This window comes from Jaculus jaculus, chromosome 4 (assembly GCF_020740685.1).
Source record: "Jaculus jaculus isolate mJacJac1 chromosome 4, mJacJac1.mat.Y.cur, whole genome shotgun sequence".
Taxonomy (NCBI): domain Eukaryota; kingdom Metazoa; phylum Chordata; class Mammalia; order Rodentia; family Dipodidae; genus Jaculus; species Jaculus jaculus.
Genome location: NC_059105.1, coordinates 60,057,064 through 60,078,108, shown reverse-complemented (window position 1 = coordinate 60,078,108; position 21,045 = coordinate 60,057,064). Strand labels below are relative to the sequence as shown.

At 40.7% G+C, this 21,045-nt stretch overlaps 1 protein-coding gene across 1 annotated transcript in view; it reads right to left on the bottom strand.

Annotated features, from left to right (window-relative positions):
- Ccdc141 (coiled-coil domain containing 141) overlaps positions 1–21,045 on the bottom strand; it is a 197,855-nt gene that overhangs the window by 62,454 nt on the left and 114,356 nt on the right. Inside the window, exon 8 of the mRNA XM_004660290.2 lies at positions 13,968–14,140. Within this exon, the coding sequence (XP_004660347.2) occupies positions 13,968–14,140 (173 nt within the window). The remainder of the gene's footprint in view (positions 1–13,967; positions 14,141–21,045) is intronic.

Here is a 21,045-nt window from a genome sequence, read left to right as displayed (position 1 = left end):
ATTAGGTCCAAGCAATCTCAGCAAGCAGTGCACCACTATGCTACCCTCTAGGCCTCAAGCAATCTTAGCTTGTGTAGTTTGGTTCAACAGACACTTCCCATTCTATTTTAAGCCCTAGGAGTACAGGCGGAATCCCTTTGTTCTGCTGTGAACTACTGCCCGCCTCTTCCCCTCTACTTTTATTTGAGGATAGACCTTTCTTGGGTGGGAAGTCCCCAGTCATGCTGCTTATCCTATTCATTCTGTTTTCCTCTCCCTATTATCTCGACCAGATCATCGCCACCTGGTTGGGTGCCCAGCTCTTCCTTTCCTCGTGAAGGCCTGTTGCAGTTACCTTCTTGTTGCTGGGAGTTGTAGACAGCTTCAGTTGCTGGGATAAACATCCAAACCAGACACAAGTTTATGGACAGAGTTCAATTCAGTTTACAGATCCAAGGTGGGGGAGTTCCATCCACGGCAGAAGAAGCTGCTTCCACACATCCTCCCAGAGAGAATCAGCCAGCAAAACCAAAACCAAAAGCAGCAAGCACAAAGAGGAAGCAAATGGGGTCCCCTGGAGCTCAAGCCTCTCAGCACACCTTTGGGCTGGAAATCAGATCCATCCCTAAACACATCTTCGGGCTAGACCCCAGGACCTGCCCCCAGTGATGGACAAGAGACACAAGCTACAGGCTTTCATAAAACCCTTGAGCCTATGGGGGACAGACACTCAAACTACCACACTGGGGCAATGCACCTGACCAAATGCAGCCAGTGGGAGGAAAAGGTTTATTTGAGGCTTACAACTTTGAGGGAAGTGTTCATCACAGTGGGGAAAGCATGGCGGAACAGAGACTGGGTATCATTTCTTGCCACAGCAACTGGAAGGTAGCAGTAAGAATGAGTTAGCTGTAGCTAGGGGGTTTTGGATATAATGCCCCAAGGCTTGCTCAAGTGACACACCCCACCAGCAAGGCTCCACCTCCCAAAGTCTCCACCAGCTGGGGACGGAGTATGAGGCTTCATCACAAACATGTGAGGGGATGGGGGACATTTCACATTCAAACCACCACATATCCTGGAGATTACAACCAGATTCCATTAGTTCCACTTCTTATATGCGGATTCCTGACTCTTATTTTGAGTATTCTGACACACGCACATCAGCCATCTCTACAGTGCCTGAACATCAAGTGGCTCGATCAAAGTAAAGGTATGACTTCTCAGTTTCCCAGCTGTTCTTAAAGGACTTGAAAATAAATGACCAGCATTCCATTGTTCTGTGTAGGAATGAATATTACCACTTTGCAATCATATTAAATTAATAATGAGGCAAGGGCTAATGGTGCCTAAAAGGAAACTGGTTGAAGCACATTGGTGTCCTGTTAGTCTGTCTTTTCTCAAGTGGCTTCTGTGTGGCTGACGGGGAGAGAGGAGCCACTAGTCGCTAATGATCTGTGGCTCTGTGGTTTGCATCGGAAGTATTGATTGACCTTCGGGCTTTCGTTGTAAAAATGGATTTATTGGTGCCTGTCAGCAGTGTGAGCATAAGGTATGTCAGCTTATTCCTGATGTTGACTTTGGCTTTTGCAGTATCACAGATACCCAGTGACAGCTTCTTCAGGCCTTTGTTAGAAGCTCCATCTTGCTCCTTTATTCATTGAGCCAATTGAGGGGAAGGTATAAGAAAGAAAAATGAGGGCTGGAGAAATGGCTTAGTGGTTAAGCACTTGCCCATGAAGCCTAAGGACCCTGGTTCAAGGCTCTATTCCCCAGAACCCACATTAGCCAGATGTACAAGGGGGCGCATGTGTCTGGAGTTCATTTGCAGTGGCTGGAAGCCCTGGCGTGCCCATTCTCTCTCTCTGCCTCTTTCTCTCTCTGTCTGTCACTCTCAAAAAAAATAAATAAATAAAAATAAACAAACAGAGAAACAAATAAAAAAAAAACCCAAGGGAGAAAAAAAGTTTTAAAAAAAGGAAAGAAAAATGATTTTTTTTTTCAAAAAGCAAAGACATATTGAGTGTTGGTTTGAGAATAAAACTGGTTCAACTGTTCTATTTACTGCAGAGAAGCACTTGCCCTGTCTTTGCATCTGTGGCAAGCTGGGGCTGGGAGAAGCAAGCAACTCCCAGAGTTAATGTGCTTTGATGATTCACTCTAGAGAATGGCAAGTTGATTTCTACCCTTTCATAAATTACTATTGGCAGCCCATCTGGATTAGGAGCTGAACCAGATGGTGAGCCCTTGACAGCTTACTCTGTCTCATCAAAAGGGATCAGCTGACCAGATTTTCCTTTTTGTTTATAGGCAAATTATCCCCCAAAACAAGAAATCTTCCTTATCTTCATCTTGCTGCTTCATTTCCAGAGATCTGTCCAGAGTCCTCACTTGTCTAAGTTGTCTTCTTGGAGAGAACGTGTGCTTCTCTGCTTAATTTGCAACCCTATTTTGAAAAGGCTACTGTAAGCATAAAATGCATATATTTTTATACTTTTTTCTGATTTGTTCCATATTTTGATGCTCTCTATCTCCCAGGGAAGTAATGTGTGTGCGCGCACACACACACACACACACACACACACACACACACACTTCTTTTATAGATCCATAACAATGCAGAAACTGAAATGAAGCAGTAAGTGGAGCTGAGGCCATGGGACTCCTGGGTTCTACTTCATGTGCATGTATAAGTAGACAAAAATGCCATTCCTATGACTCCACAGGGAACAGCATAGGTGTCCCGAGACAAAGATGGCATAGCTGTGAGTCTCTCTGCAACTAGTTATGAACATGGGATTCTTCCCCTTGTGAAAGGACATAGAAAAGTACCACAGCCTACTGCTATTGAAGTCTTGGACTCAAACGTAACTGGGCAGTCAGGAATTGCCCCAACTGCCTTCCATGTTCCCTGACTACACCTTCAAGGGAGCTTATGTGGTCTCGATCACACCCAGAAGACTAAATTTATACTGGTGGCACTGGAGACCCAGGCAAGTCACTGAAAGCTGGCAGAAAGGAAAGAGCAACCAGGGCAGTGAGGATCAGAGCAAGCCAGCAGCATGGAATAAACTGTTGTACTTCAAGTCAGTGTCCGAGACTAATGAGGAAAAGCAATGCGAAGACCCTCAGGCACCAACAGAGGAAGGTGCTTCATCTGAAATGAAAATAAGGAAAGCAATCTGAAAATGATGATGTGAAGATGAATACATCAGAGATAAAGGAGAGACCGACACCCATGATGAAAGCAAGAAACTCGGAAACAAAGAAGCTTGGAAATAAAACAAAATTGGATCAGAAAAATTTATGTCTTAGAAATGAAAGTAAGAGAGCTACTAAGACTCAGAATACAAACCAACAAATAAAACGAAAGGAAAATTAACAAAAGAGAAAATTAGTCTGAGGGATTCATTGAGAATATAATGCAAAGAACAACAGAAATGGAAAATATGGTAACATCAGAAAGACAGACAGACTTTCATGGTCTTCTAGTATGAGGCAAAGAAGAGGAAAACTTGAACTGTAGAAAAGCAATATTTAGAGAGATAATTGCTGAAAAATTCTTACAATTTATGAAATATCCAGATAAAAATGGCATAGCAAGTGCTTAAGACAGATAAATGCACTTATTTAAGATAACTTGGAAATGGTGAAGCTTTATTTTAGCTTATTTCCTTCCAGCCAGTTTTCTTTTTACAGCCCCTCCTACAACAAAATGCACAATATTATACCATAGATGCAATTTGGGTTCTGTCTTCACCTACACACCGTATGTGCAGATGCTCTCCGTTGTTACCTGTTCTTCAGAAACTTCTCTTCAGATGTGTTTAGAATGCTTTGAGATACACTTGCCCTGAAAGTGACTGACCATTTCCCTACTGTGGGGAACACTTAGACAGCTTTTCAGGCTAATGTTACTCTGAATCGAATCGTGATGGGCATCTTATTCAGGAGTATGTCAACTCACCTCCCTGTTTCTATTGTCCCTCTGTTCCCTTCTTCCAAAATTCCCTTAGAGAACTCCTCAGTCATCCAGGGCAGTGATTCTGACCCTTTCAACTCAACCCAAAGACCCTATGCTTCCAGATTTGTCCCCGTCCTGGGACTTTTGCTATGTCACATCATCTATCACAAGGGAATAAGTTCACATTCCAGTGACCAACTTGGAGATATTTTGCGAGAGCATGATAGAACTGAATTTAATGAAAAGTGTGGACTTTTGGCCCATTCCATATTAAGAATTTCAGAATGATTTAAAAAAATTAACAATTTTCACAGGCCCTCACTGCAATGATGACATTTACCTCTAAATAAAGAATGAAAATATTTGGAAAGTAGCTGAGTTGACACTGTCATAAGGATTCAACTCTGTAATTTCCTAAATTTCAGCATCTGACATTTACCATCTGAACACACCATCAAACTCCATTGATACCACCTGTTTTAAAGTTCCTAAATGTTTGGTGCAAATCATCAAATACAATCCTAAATGAATCTGTTAGATAAAAAATTTAGCTTTTTTTTTCTTTTTGGTCTTTTTGTTGGAGAGTTGGGATTGCTTTTATCTTAATAGTTCCATAGGATGTCAGCTTTCCTTTCGTGTCATAACACTTCAAACCCAGTTACCTAGACTGCAAATATCAGGACAAGGGAGGTAAAAGAGTTTTCCTGGATGGTTTCAACTTTCCAAGCAGCATCATAGCATGGCTGAGATGATGCTGTCAGGAGTAAAACAACTTAAGAATTGCCTCAAATGGCTCAGAATGAGAAGGGAAGCCAAGATGCAGACATGAGAAGTGCAAAGGTGTTCAAATGAAGTATCACATTATAAGGGTTGATTCTGTTCACCATGGCCTGAGGATGCAGACTACTCCCCATCAGATTCAACAATGGAACCCTGAAACTTTCATAGTCCCCTCCTCTTCACTAAGCCTGTCCTGGTCCCAGAATCTTAGAGAACCTTTCTCCTTTGAGGAAGGGTCCTTGACACTCTCGGTCCCCAGAGCGGCCCTCTGCCTGAAGCACGCACACTTGATGTGAAGCTTCTTTGCTAGATGCAAGCATGTTTGTATGATTCCCAGCCAGGTCTGAGTGCCTTTGAGGTCCCAAGCTGACCTGCAAATACAATGAGCCTTTCTACACAGTGTAAGCTCCACCTAACTGGTCTTACCTTGTGCTCTTTCCACTAGCTGACTCTCCTCCAGCCACACTTTCTGTTACAGCCCTATGTTTCTCCTTCCGGTACTTGCCTGGGAGGCTCTCCTTTTAGTGAGTCCTTCCTTGCCTCTTGTGGGTGCCTAATGCCATTCCTTCCCTGTGGTTACATACAGGATGCACTGATGTGTAGGAGCATCACACTTATTAGATTGACTTATTGGTTCTCTCTCTTCCCACCAAAACAGAAACAGCATGAGAACAGGCACAGTACTTGAAGACAGGCGCATTACTGGTGGCCTTAGGTGCTTGGGATATATAAAACATTAAAAATAATTTTGGAACAAGCAGATTAGGTTCTATCATAATTTCATTACCATCCATTGAAGAATGAAGGGAAGCAGTGAAACCAAAGTATATAAAAATTTTGGGTAGAGAAAGTAAAACTCTAATTAAGTCATGTTTTTTTTTTCTTAATTCTCTGATAAATATGTAACAGGAAAAATTTATGTTAAGAAATTTATAAGCATTGTGGCAAAATAGATAATTCTTAAAGCTATTCCAAGTCAAAATATTCAGTATGGTACAACTTAAAAGTTTAAATCTCTCAGGCTGGAGAGATGGCTTCATGGTTAAGTCACTTCCCAGGTTCAATTCCCCAGTACCCATGTACACCAGATGCACAAAGAGGTGCATGTATCTGGAGTTCATTTGTAGTGGCTACAGGCCCTGGCACGCCCATTCTCTCTGTCTGTCTCCTCTCTCTCTCCTTGCAAATAAATAAATCAATAAAATCATTTAAAAAGTTTAAATCTTTCATCATATGATAGAATGAAAAATGGTGTTATCTTTTACATGGAATAAAAATTGAGCTAATATAAGTTTACTTATAATTTCTAAATTAAGATTACAAAATGGAGGGAAAAAATTAAATCTTTTTTAAAAGATTAGCTATGGGAAGAGCAAAGGAATACTGCATAAAGTAACCTTGGCCTGTTGGGGTTTTACATGTGTGACCTGTGAAGAGACAGCAGCGCTGAGAGAAAACAATGGCAATCCCTTCTATTTGGCCACGAGGTTTCAGACTTTGCTTGTTTAGACACCTCAGCTTCCTGTTGTTTAAAATTTATAGACTTCTACATGATATCTGGCCACCTTTGGTCATGAATGATGATAATCAAGGCTGGGAAGAGATGAGGAGGGCAAGGGCCTTCTATATGATTTTGAGTTGGTCCATTATCAAATTCTATTATAGCTAAGATCATAACTATGTAAAAAGAAATGCACCAACATGTTTTCAATATTAAAATATGCTTTGCTCAGATGAACGATATTGTACTCTGAAAGATTATAACTATAAAACAATGGCTCCAAATCACCACTGAATTTTAAGCCAATCATAGACAAAGCAAGGAAGGGGGCACATTACCACTTTTACTGTGAGGCTGCTTGAACTTCAAATGCATGTGATCCCAAGATAGGAAAACTGTGTCCATTCCTAACAAGTTACTGTTTACAGAACAACAAGAACGAATACCTCAAACTTATCAAGAATGTTTTACCTCAAATAACTGTGAACTTCTGAGGTCTTATTTCTTATTGCCAACAGAAAAAATAAACCAAACTATAGGACCTCTGAGATCTCATTGCCAATATTGCAATACTAAATTATGTCTTTTTTTACCTTTAGACAAATTTTTGTCTTTTTCATTTCAATCATAGCCTTCCAGTTAAAATGGATACAAAAAAATTTGGTGCAACTCACTCATGTAACCATTTGAAACAACCACATGGCTCATAGTATTTTGTTTTTAAAGCTGTTTGTATAGAACATAAAAATAGTGATGTATTTATTTATTGAGTACTTTATCTGGTGTTCTTTTAAAATTTTTTTATTTGTTTGGGAATGAGACAATGGCAAAGAGAGAAAGAGAGAGATTGAGTATGGGCACTGTTGCAGTCAGGTTCACATTGCTGGTAGAAATCATCCAACCAAGAGCAGCTTGTGGGAAAAAAAGGTTTACTTTTGTTTACAGGCTTGAGGGGGAAGCTCCATGATTGCAGGGAAAATGATGGAATGAGCAGAGGGTGGACATCACCCCCTGACCAACATCAGGTGGACCATAGCAGCAGGAAAGTATGCTAAACACTGGCTTGGAGAAATTGGCTATAACACCCAAAAGCCTGCCCGCAACAATATACCACCTCCAGGAGGCATTAATTCCCACATCTCCATTAGCTGGGGACCTAGCATTCTGAACACCTAAGTTTATGGGAGACACCTGAATCAAACCAGCACAGGTGCACTGGGCATGTACTATGGGGTGTACATCTCCCTTTTACTGAGGAGGAAACAGATTTTGAGAAATTTAACATAAAAGTCACATTGTTTTACTATCAAATTGCAAGCAATTAAGCTCCTTTAACATGAAGTCTTAAGTTTCTGATACATGCCAGTTTGCACAAGTCTCATGACTGTAACCTTGGTATTTGTGTCCTGGCTGTATGGCTGGCAGAATTCTAAGAATTCACCGTTGATGTTTGATAATAAGTGCTGTGATCTGTTCAAATGAATGTGGATCCGTATTGCCACCATTCTAAACTCCATCTTCACTCCAGCAGAGGCTGCCGCTTGCAAGTTCCTTCCTAGGAAATGTCTGCTTCCTTCCTTCAGGTACTTAACCAGACAGACAGAAGAGGAACTGGCAGCCGAGTCCCAGGTGGAGAGCAGGGGAATGAGGTCAGTTACTGCGCTGGGCTCTAGCTTGCAACTGGGATTCTAATGCATTTCTATTTCAATTTAATGGATTTCCATTCTGCATGTAGCCGCTGAATCTAATGTGTCCTTTGCCAAGAAACAGTTTTACCTTGCCTTCACTGACACCAACAAAATGGAAGCAACATTGATTTGTAAAATCATGACATCTCAGGGCAACCGATACTTGGGAGTTACTGTGACATTTTCTATTTCTAAGATGTTGACACAAGCAGATTGTGTATTTACCTAACCATTAATTCAAATTTCCTGTAATGGTCTTAATTATTGCTTTTTAAAAAATATTTTATTTTTTATTTATTTGAGAGAGAGAAAGAGGCAAAAACAGAGAAAGAGAATGGGTGCTCTAGAGCCTCTAGCCACTGCAAAAGAACTCCAGACACATGTACCACCTTGTACATCTGGCTTACTAGGGTACTGGGGAATTAAACTTGGATCCTTAGGCTTTGTAGGCAAGTGCCTTAACTGTTAAACCATCTCTCTAACACAATTATAGCATTTTTTAAAAAGACCCAGTCTGCCTTCTAAATTATAGACTGATAATGAGATAATAGCAGTCAAATGGCTTTTTGTAGATAGGCAGTTGGGGAAAGAGGCCCAAGAACATAAATGCCAACCTATCCTGCTCACACTAGAAAGTGGCCACCTGAACCCATGTTCTGACCACTGACCTTTAAAAGTTTTTCCCTTGACCTTGAAAGGCTTTGGGCCTTTCTCCAAACCTGCAGTTCTACCCCTTTGCAGGATAATGGGCTCTTTCTAAGCCTGCAGACCTTCGCTATGTACCCACTACCAGCCAAGTCCTCTGCTGTGCCCCTATGCCTGACAATGAGACACATCCTTATTAAATGTACATTTTCAAGGTAAAAGAAGCCTAAATTGGGTTACCATGAAGCACCTTGCTCAAGTCCTCTCCCAGCACCTCAAATAGGAAGTGTTACTTTGGTCCTCTTACATCTATATCCCTTCTTAAAATAAAGCCTTAATATTTCACCCTTTGTGTCTAAGTTTTTCAACTCTTTGCTCAAAGTTGATATGGACTTGGGTTGAAGTTAATCTTGCTAAGAGTTCTATCTTGCATCAATGGGACAATCCCTATAGTGTATATCCAAATATTAAGATGAGAAAGAGCAAAGGAGATACAAGAGTGAGACTAGCTAAGTAAATGAAAATATAAACAATGCACACTGATTACTAGAAGAGGGAGGAAGAATGTGTATGAAATAAGCATTTCTCTCAAATATTTAAGTTGAATTTTAATTTTGAATATTGAAAATATAGCATAGATCTTTGAAAGAATGAATAAGATCAATAAACCCTTACCAAAACTAATTAAAAGAAACAGTATACCCAAATAATAAAATTAAAGATGAAAAAAGAACTATTACCACAGATACCATGAAAGTCAGAAAATCGTAAGAATGTATCTTAAAATATATACTCCACTAAATTGAAAAATATAAAAGAAATGGATGAATTTCTAGATATATGAGACATACAGAGATGATATCAACTATTTATACAGAACTATTTATAAACAATGAAATAGAGAAGTCATAACAATTCTCACAACTAAAAAACAATAGTCCAGGGCCAGATAGATTCACTGGGAAATTTTACCAGACCTTCAAAGAAGAACTAGTACCAATGCTTCACAAGTTATTCCATAAAATAGAAAAGGATATAATACTACAAAATTCCTTTTATGAACCCAGTATTACCATGGTAAAGACACACAAAGGAGAATTATAACCAGTCTCCCCCATGAACATAGATGCAGAAATGCTCAAGGAAATACTTACAAACAGAATACATGAAAACATCAAAGAGATCATCTGCCTTGATCAACTGGGCTTTATTTAAGAGATGGAGAAACATTTCAATATATGCAAATCAATAAATATAATATACCACATAAATGGACTCAAGGACAAAAACCACATGATTATCTCAATATATACAGAAAAGACATTTGACAAAATCCAACATCCCTTCATAAATCTCAAAGAAAGTGAGAATAAAAGGAATACATCTCAGCATAATAAAGGCTATATATGATAAACCTATTGCCAGTATTTTACGAGATGGGGGGAAACCATAAAGAATGTGCACTAAAATTGGGAACAAGATAAGAGTGTCCACTTTTCTCCACTCTTATGCAACTTAATACTGGATGTCTTATTTATGGCAATAAGATAAGAGACATAAATAAAGAGAATAAAAATAGGAAAAGAAGTCAAATAATCTTTATTTGAAGATGATGTGATATCATACATAAGAGATCATAATATTCTACCTGAAAATTGGTATAGCTCATTAGCACTTTCAGCAAAGTAGCAGGATACCAAAATCAACACATATAAATCAGTGGTCTTCTTTATTCCAATAACAAACATGCTGAGGCAACAATCCCATTCACAATTGCCTCAAAATAATAAAATACCTTGGAATAAACTAAAGATATTATGAATAAGCCATATGGAAAGTCTACTTCTTTGTCAGCTAATTAAAAGTACATATAAGTTGGGCTGAGGAGAGGGCTTAAGAGTTAAGATGTTTGCCTGCAAAGCCAAAGAATCTAGGTTCAATTTCCTAGTACCCACGTAAGCCAGATACACAATGTAGCACATGCATCTGGAGTTTGTTTGTGGTGTCTGGAGGCCCTGGTGGGCCCATTCTTTATCCCTCCCTCTGCTTCTCTCTCTCTCTCACTCTCAAATAAATAAATTTAAAAAAATACATAAACATTGAGTAAAAAGAGTTTGAAAGGAAGTGCCCTGCAGAGGTATAAATACTGTTCCCAGAGTCACCCACTAGTGAAATAGTGGCATGCCTGTTATGGGGTAATCAACTTCTCTGTTACTCAATTTGAGACTCACTCCATGGGAGGAAAAATATAGCTGATATTGAAAACCTAGTCAAAAGCCTGGGGTTGGAAGTCACAAACCATAGTGGGTGAAGTTTCTACTGTAGGTAAGACTACATGGATATATTATGCCCACCAAATTGCCCTTTAAATACTTGTGTTTAGGCATATATGTTAGTGTTGTTCTTACTTTTGAATAGAGAAGTCTCACTTTTCAGATGGTGGTAACTGCTGGGGAGAATCAAACTCATCAAAGTGCTGAGAAGAAGTGACAGTGGAGTGAGTGTTCAGCACAGAGTGAGACCTTTTTTTTTTTTTAATTTTTTTTTTATTTATTTATTTTGAGAGCGACAGACACAGGGAGAAAGACAGGTAGAGGGAGAGAGAGAGAATGGGCGCGCCAGGGCTTCCAGCCTCTGCAAACGAACTCCAGACGCGTGCGCCCCCTTGTGCATCTGGCTAAAGTGGGACCTGGGGAACCGAGCCTCGAACCGGGGTCCTTAGGCTTCACAGGCAAGCGCTTAACCGCTAAGCCATCTCTCCAGCCCGAGTGAGACCTTTTTATCACACTCTCCAATAGCTCAGGGACTGTGGTTGAAGAGGGGCCAAAAAGAATGTAAGAACCAAAAGATGGGGAGGAGTGATTTGGAACAATATTTCCTTGACATAAAGTGGTCACGTTCGACCTCACATTGGCTGGTCACTATTTACAGAAGACTGAGTCCTAGAGCAGGTAGTTATGGATGATGGAGGAAAAGAAAAAGACATCAGTATTGAAGAGGTAGTAGTGGGAAAGAGCTTGGTGGAGGGTAATGGGAGGAGGCCATGGTGGGTGGTGGGGGTATTGTGTGTTTTAATAAACTTTTTTAAAATTTTATTGAAAACATGTGAATGCGCATGTTTGATTACAGCAAACAGGATAACCTTTCATGTGACCTCCATTCTACCTCTCGAGATGAGGCATCAAAAATTGGAAAGTCTGGGCAAGAAGCAGGGGCTGGATTTACTTAAAAGCAGACTAGAAAAAGGTCTATGTGCAGGTAGCCCAGCACAGTGACCACCCAGAGAAGGGAAACAGATGATACGTGACACTAACAGGGGATAATTTCCAGACCAGAATGCATGGAAATGAATGCAAAACAGCCCAGAGCTGTTGCTGAACCAAAAAGTCAGGGACCAGATTCAGAGAAGTGCAGCATCTAGGGTGAAACTCCAAGATAGACATTCAGGGAATGGGGGAAGGTTTTGTGGCAGCATTGTGAACACACGAGAAACCTCTGCATGCTCAGAGAAAGCTGCCCAACTAGGGCATGGCCTGGTGACAGAAAAGAACTTTCACTGCTGCTTTGAGACCCGCTAGCTAACTCACTTGGGAATCACTCCCTGATGATAAGGGCAGACCTTGCCCCAGTCACCACTTGACTCAGATCAATGCCCAATGCCCACTGAGCACCCTGAGTCAAGACCCGACAGGTATGTACTTAACTTCATGGGCTGTCTTCTGTATGGTCCAAGATGTTTACCCATCCTGGAAAAGTGGGTCTGGAGCAAAAGGGAAGAATTAGGAGGTAAAAGAAAGAAGGATTTGGGCTTGGTTAGGGCATGTCTAGATCCTGGAGTCTCATGGACATTAGGTGCTTGGCTTGGCAGCTATGTCGAGATACTAAGTAGGTACAGCTGTTACTAGGAACTTTTCCACAGGGGAGATTTGTTTGTCCTTTCAGAGACTCAAATGTCTGGCTTTTGTGGGGAGACCTTGGATCATTTCTAATCTTAGCTTTGCAGGGCCCCCTGCAAAGCCCAGCACCAAATATCTCTGTTCAGTTCAAATTGTTTTCTGTAAAGATAATTCCTAAACATACACTTCCAAATCAATACAAACATATCTAAAATAGAGGTTCAAGAGAAATGAAACCATCTTTATTTACCAAATCCTATGTATTTATTCCCCAAATTATCTGCTTCTGAGTTCCAAGGACATTGTACACATGGAAGATGGAAATTTGGTTTGGATTATTTCATTTGTACAAATCTATTCGAACTCTTTCGGTTAAAATGTAAGCTGTACCTTCCTCTTTTCATAGCCAACACCTACTCTATGATCTGATCCATCAGCTCCCCTTTATGTTCAAGTCCCTGTTCTTTCCCATTCTTCTCAAGTGTATTCTCTGTTTATCAAACCTTTTTCTCTCCTCAGGGACAGTCAGTTTTAACCTCATTCACTGAATGTGTTCATTGAAATGACCATCCAAGCACGCTGCTGCAAAGTATGGAAACGAGGGCCTGTGAACTTAGCTTCAAAGACTGGCTCTGTCACAAACTGGCAATGGGACCTTTTAGCGAGACACTTAAGCTCTCCCCATCTCAGGTACCTTATCTGTAGAAGGGAAACTTCCTAGCATGTGTTCTGTAAGCTGCTACGTGGATTATGGAGATAATGCCCCCAAAGCTCTCACACAGTGCCTAGCACAGGACAGGCTCTCATGAAATGTGGGCTATTGTTATTAATAGTTACTTTTTTCAAAAAAAAATTATTTATTTATTTAAGAGAGAAAGAGGGAGGGAGAGAGAGAGAATGGGTGCAGCCACTGCAACAAACTCCAGATGCATGTGCCCACTTCTGCATCTGGCTTACGTGGGTACTAGGGAATCGAGCCTCAAACTGGGGTCCTTAGGCTTCACAGGTAAGCCTTTAACTGCTAAGTCATCTCTCCAACCAACCCAATGGTTACCTTTAACTTAGGGTTTTGCTGAGTGAACCATCAAGTTCATACATGACTGAAAAATGCTGATGTTTGGGGGGTTTTGCCAGAAAAGAAAAAAAAGGGGGCGGGTAATAAAGCGAAGACTCATGAACTCAAGGAAGGAAGGCGCACAATGAAGATGCTAGGATAGGAAAAGCTCAGCTCGAGCTCAGGAGCTGTTTCCTGTTTCATACTTTCCCGCTCCCCTCCTCAGAAACAAGCTGAGGTAAAGCTCTAAGCCCTCAGGCTCAGGCTCCGCTCTCCCTTCTGGGTTAGCAGTGCTGTGTTCAGCATCACTGTCAACCATAATTCAATAGATCCTTTTAAGCCATATCATAATACAGCAAAACATCTGAAGCAGAAAAAAACTCATGCAACTTATTTTTTAACGGGTTGTGGAAACTGTGAAGAAGCTTGTTACACTGAGGATGAAATAGACTTTACTCACCTGCGGGAGTCTACTTGGCTGATTAAGGTCTGTCCCTTCTGCAAAGCGTCAGCTGTGCAGACTTTAATTTCTCCATGTAATTCCTTGTGCCTCGCTGCCAAGACAGGCAGACTTAAACCCTCTGATTTAAGGAGCTTAAGGTAAGCTTCAACTTTTCCAAGTACATCAAATGCCTGCCAAAGAAAACATACTTTCATTTTCTGCTCTTCTAGTTTAAAATCTACAGCCTTGTGTACACGAAACACTAGCGATTAAACCAGTCCATTCAATTTGGTGGTTTGATCATACCGAAAAGCATGTTAGTACTGGAAAACAGCAGTGTAGTTGCCATGTAGAAAAATTTGCTACAGTTTAGTTCAACATAAATATATACCAACACCATAAAATTAGCAAAATGCCAAATTATATAGAGGAAGTGTCTTTCTAACACTAATGGAATGGCAGAATTTACAGAATCTGACTTCTATTTTGCTTGTTTCATGCTGTCTACATGTAATGGCTGAGCCATTAAGAGTCAATAGCTTTTTATAACCCAAATGTTTCTATAATGAGACTCAAATGGAAATTTCCCAATACAGTACACTTTGAACCTCAAACACTATAGGGAGACATTTAAGAAATTATCAATGTGCTTTCCCCCTTGCCTCTTTAAAGACAAGAACCTAAGAACTCCATCCACGCCATTCATCTGCCCACAGAGGTGATTAGCACATGTTCTGAAGTACTGCACAGGGTAAGGTCAAGGTCATAGTTTGTTTTAGACATGCCAAATGAAATTCTATAGAAAAAAAAAATAGCCTTGTTGTGTGAAACAAAGGTTTTTAATTATATTATTTTCTTTCTGCATTGAAGGACTAAGGAAATTTACAGTTAGCATGCTGTAGTTAGGAGCTGTCCACTGCCATGAAGTCTTAGCAGGCATTAAGATGGAGGACGATATGACATACAAGCAATCAAAGAGGATAGTGACGCTGTGAGAGAGAACAAATGTAAAGCCAATTGCAGAGGTCTTCACCGGCCACATGTTAGTCCACCTGTGATGTATGGTCTTGAGAGCAGATGAGTCAAGGAAGTACAGGACGGTAAGAGAAATGTTGCCTTATTGTCACATTGCCCTTCAGCACTTCTAGAGAAAACTTCCTTATGGAAAGCTCCACACCAACCCAGAACAGTCCCTGACACCAGAAGCTCACACCCAGTAAGTACTCAAGGGGGAGCCTGGAAGTTCAGCCTTCCTGGATTGTTGAATGGGAACCCAGTGAGTGTGGCAGGGGCCCATCAGAAGGTCATAGGAAGCCCCTACAGAAGACACAACAGTCTTTCTACCATGAGAAGTGAGAACAGTGTGATAGTTTGAATGGCCCCCAATATATTCTGTGTTTTATTAGTTTGTAGTTTGCATCTGCAGCCACCTGGCAGGAGGCAGTGTCACTGGGCCAATCTTAAGGTGTGGTGGTGGGTTGGAGATTTCAATGTAAAGATATGCAAAGTGTGCCTAGCTGGAGTTCCTGAAGTGTGTTGTGTGGTGTGGCTTTTGGTTTTTAGTATTTTCTCTCTTGCCTGGTCCTTTAAGGGGGTAGGGGTGGGGCAACTTGTACCACTGTGGGAATTCCCCTGGATCCATAAGCTGTCCTCCATAAATCCTCCAATAATCCTGTCCTCCATACCTGTGCCTGGTCTGGAAGTTCATCTCAGTGAACCAGAAGCTGTCTACTACAAACAGTAAGCTAGTGGAGACTGAGGGAAACAGGGCGGTGAGGAGACGCTGGTGCTCAGAGAAGGCGAGTGTAGAGAGGCTGCTGTCCTAGGAGGAGCTGTGTGAATGCACCTGCGCCCCTGCACCTGACTGCTGTCATGGGGAAGGAGTATGAGTGGTAGATTAGAATTAATTAGTATTAAGTTAGAACTGGATAAGACTGCAGTTCTGGGGTGGGTGTGTGTGGGGAAGTGCATGGCTGCCTATGTGCACATGCCCACAATAGTAAGTCCCCCTCTGAGCCAGGGAGACCAGAGGAAGATGTTGTTTCCACTTTATCACTCTTCTGCCTTATTTTCCTGAGACATAGTCTCTCACTGGACTTGGAGTGCTCTGCTTTTTGTTTTTGTTTTTGTGGTTGTGGTTAAAATGGCTCACTAGGAAGGCCCATGGATCCTCCTGCCCCTGCACCCCTCAGCCCTTGGATTACAGACATATGCAGTGTTTGTACATAGGTGCTGGAGATTGAACTCAGGTCCTCTTGTTGGTGCAACTTTTACCCTCTGAGCCATCTTTCTGGACCCCCCTCCACCCCAGCCATTGTAATTTGCAGGGGAAATTTCTCAAATGCTAATATATGTCAATTCTCTTCTTCTGCCATTGTGTACATACTTTCCAGATTTGCTCTGTCTAGATGGTTAAAATGTTTAAAAATTTTGTTGTCATATAGATAGAAGAAAGTAATAATAACTGAAGCCTAATGGTTGTGTGTCACACAATTCCTTGACATTAATCAACATTATTAACTGCATGCTGTGTTCTGACATAATATCCTTAGCAGCTTTGGGAGGGAGCAAGAAATTATACCTGCCATATGACTGAAGAAACCAAATCTCAGAGAGGTTAAGTAAATCACACAAAGTTACACTTCTAGGAGGCAGATCTGGGATTTATACTCAATTTATTTAGGCCTCTGGTCCCTGTTCTTAAGCCCAGGGCTAGAGCATCATGTGGACAAGAATTACTATGGAAGGCTTAGAAAGAAGGAATGTTTATAAAAGCTTATACTGTTGCCCAAATGTTGGCCTTTAAAAACTTACTTTTTGCACATAAATGTCTGTTTTTCCTTCTTATAGTAGAGAAGATGCATAGAAAGGTTGAGGGGTTGTTACAGAGAAAGATCTAGAGAAAAATTTATGTTTTGTAGGTATTGCTTTAAAAGAATGAAAGTCAGCAAGAAACTTTGATCCCCAAATTCTCTTTCTTGTCTGACTGCTCTCCTGGCAGCTGGCAAAGAGCATAGTGCAATGCCATGCTTATGTTAGAAAGGAAGATTTTTGACTTTCTAGATCCTGCCATAATTTATTGCAACATCACTGAGCAATAACCATTCCCTGGGAGATATTTCTTTATATTTTTAATTTTTCATTTCTTTTTTAAAAATTTTTTTTATTATTATTTATTTATTTGAGAGCGACAGACACAGAGAGAAAGACAGATAGAGGGAGAGACAGAGAATGGGCGCGCCAGGGCTTCCAGCCTCTGCAAACGAACTCCAGACTCGTGCACCCCCTTGTGCATCTGGCTAACGTGGGACCTGGGGAACCGAGCCTCGAACCAGGGTCCTTAGGCTTCACAGGCAAGCACTTAACTGCTAAGCCATCTCTCCAGCCCTCATTTCTTGTTCTGAATAAAATGGGAATTTTTGTTAACCAAGGATGGGTATTAAAGTTACTCACTAAAGTAAAAGCCCAACATAGTCAAAATTACCTCGAATTCCCTTAAATTATCCTTAAAGGGCTAGAGAGATGGCTTAGCGGTTAAGCGCTTGCCTGTGAAGCCTAAGGACCCCGGTTCAAGGCTCGGTTCCCCAGGTCCCACGTTAGCCAGATGCACAAGGGGGCGCACGCGTCTGGAGTTCGTTTGCAGAGGCTGGAAGCCCTGGCGCGCCCATTCTCTCTCTCCCTCTTATCTGTCTTTCTCTCTGTGTCTGTCACTCTCAAATAAATAAATAAATAAAATTTAAAAAAAAATATTAAAAAAAAATTATCCTTAAAGTGTAAGATATGTATGCTGTTTCTGGTAGTAATACATATTTCTACTTAGGATCAAGAACTCTAAACTACACTGAAGGAAGAGATAAAGGCCTGTATTTAAATGCAAGGATTTTTCTCTCCTTCCAATTTGAGCCTCAGACGCTGGCACTAATGGACAATCCCCACTTTTTTTTTTTTAACCTGCCTACCAATTTACATCTATTCTGTTTTACTAGTAAGCCATCATAATCTTAATACACATCATGTTTGGTGTTTTGAGAATTAAAGAAAAACATGATAATAATTAAGCATGATGACAGATGTGCAGCAGCTACTCAGAAATTGTTAGCTGTTTCTCTAAATCGTGATCAGACACATCTTCAAGAAGGCATTGAGAAGGGTCTAGTCTGCGATATGTTCATTTATTCCACCTGGCTTTCCTCTATGGCCCACTGAGCAGCTGCCACTCATGTGCCCTGGATATTGGTCTCATCTTCGTAGGTGTTAGAGGTTAAAACGGCAAGGTCATGATATGCATGCATTATGTCACTGTCCCTCCTTCCTGATGCTACAGTGAAAGCAGTACTTCCTCAATGAATGTAAACAAACCAAAGGGCCAAACATCTGCTAGAAGGAAAAGGTGCTGTGCCAAAGGCAAAGAAACGACTTTGAATCAGATCAGTTAAGTTTTCGTCCAAAGATTTTCCTCAATTAGACCAAAATGTTAGGGAGCCATTTCATTGTAGATGTCTCCGTGTAATAAAGCAGTGAAACTGTGACACTAGAAAGGAGGTGACTGATTCCATAGTTTCATTATCTCAGCAACCACATTTGTGGGATGACCGTGGGTAAAGTGGGTAGGATGTTATCAGGAAGCTCCTTCCGTAATTTTTGATCCTACCTTGGTGTTAACTGGGATACTTCTGTAGATGTGGAAATAAGATCTAAACCCTTGGACTTTGAGAGGCTGGGTCTTTCAAGATCATACTGTGCATAATTGTCTGAATTCTATGCAAAACTCCTTTCGCTCATTCCCATGTCTAGTGTGGTGAGCAACGCATGTACTGATTCTAGAAATGATCTAAGTATCACTGCTCTCATTTCATCTATCCCCGTGTAACAACAGAGTGCTTTTCTATTTAGCACGTCCATGGAAAACTTGATATAAGGGATCCAGCCTGAAAAATCAGCTCTTTGGTTGTACCCAGGGTTCAGCATGGAGCAGATCTGGCAATAGGAACACCATGATGCTCAGAGACACTCCCTTGGAATTAATGTCCCCTCCTTCAGCTTTCTTTTCACATTCCCCCGTTCTTCAAACCTTACATGTATAGGTCAGATAAAGCTTTAGGACTGGACTGGGAGGAAGATGCAGAAGGACAATATTTCCTCCCGCTGGGTCCTTCCCTGCTCTCCTGGACCACCTCCTAGTACTGCTAAGTTTTCACACGCATTAGGAGGTGAGCAGAATCAACTTGCTTTGGCCCTAATTTGGAAAAGATTATGGAGTTGCTCAGTTTTTGTTCCTTAAGAGGTCAATAACAACCTTGCTTTCCCTCTTGATGAGTGCAGAAACCAAGACAGGCTGCACCAAAACAAACAAAGATGGTATCAGGGCATGACACATTTTCTTCTCCTCCAAATATCTACCAGACGAATAATTTAACAAGGGCCAGGAGTCTTCCAGCATTACTCTTATATAATGCTGCTGCACAAGATGTTTAATAAATAATAATGTTAGATGTTTGGCTAAGAAATTTGCAATGAACCAACATTAATCAATAACAAGACAGCGGAACCTTGGAAATAACCAAGGACATGAAGCAGCACAGTCTGTGATTAAAGCTCTTGATGCTGCCGCCTATGGAGAAGCGGCCTTCCTCTGGGGCACTTCTCTAAAGATCAGAACCTTCCATTTCCTCTCCTAAACATCACCTAAGACAATTTCTAGTGGCTTAGTCTGATCCCAGCCAAGGCTTCCCTGGATTTCATTCAAATCCATGAAGACCAGAGACAAGGAGAAGAGGAGATCGTCAGTTCATAATTTCAATCTCTGCCCACCCCCCACTCCTCTCTGTTACTGCCTCAAGCAGTCACTGCCTGGAGCTAACTAATCTCTCCATGTCCTAGGGTGGATTAATGACACTAATAACAGGTTAGCTTCTAATGAACATTTTGCTTCATGAACTGAAAACCTGAGAAAATACTGGAAAAGATAAGCTTTAAATTAAATACATGCATCCAGAGTATTTTGTCAATAAGGCATGGAAGAAGTTTACACACTGACATCGAGCTGTTTTTATAAGGAAATCCCCCATACAAATGAAACTATGCCCATTAGATAGGTCTCTAGGCAGATTGTGTTTACATAATTTTTTGTTTCTTTTATCTAAATTGACACAAGTGGATTTTAGGGTGATCTTGGGAATAATAATACAGAAAAGTTCCATTTACAATTTGTAAATCACTTATTTTCTTCATTCATTCAGAAATATTTAGTGAGATCTATGGGCTATATGCTCAGCTATGCACTGAACAAAAACATTTGTCACATTATAGTGGCTATTGCAAGATGAGCTGCATAATGTCTAGAAGTGAGTGAGTGAGTGCTTAACTGTTCTATACATTAGCCATGCATTTCCTTAGTTAGCCAGTGTGATTATCCTGTAAGGGAAATATAAATAGCATTTCATTTTTACAAATAAAAACCCAGGCATATAGATAAGTAACACCCATACAGTTAATTAATCTCACATCAGAATTTTGCTCAATATCCTACAATTCCATGCATTTTATATTCCAACTATACTAAAAAGCCCAGTTTGTCATCAATTTTTAAGAACTTTTGTTATGAAATTGTGCTCTCTGATGTAGACGGGGATTATTATCCCATTTTACAAAAGCAAATTTAAGCTCAAAATATAACCTGATTTGTTACCTAGTCAGTCCTTTATTCATGAAGCCAGCAAAATTGTTTGTACCACTAGATGGCGCCCAAAGACGATTAAGATACAATCTCTAAGGAACCCAAGGAAAGGCGTGGATGAAACAAATCCTGCTGCCTGGCGAGTTCTAAAAGGGGGTGATACATGTAACAGGTAGGATCCTTTGTACATGTTTACTTGCTTTCTCAGACGTTACAGGGATAAGTCCCTTTCTAGAGCTCCCTTGCCTTCTCAGTTATGACTAAGAGGCTTACATGGATATTAGGAAAATAAATCTAAGAAATAAGTATACCACGAGACTGAATTTGCCTTCCACCAGGAGAGAGGTACAGGAGTGTGCAGTTGTGCACGGGAGGGAACCTAATGGATACATTCCCGACTTAGAAATGTATTGATAGATT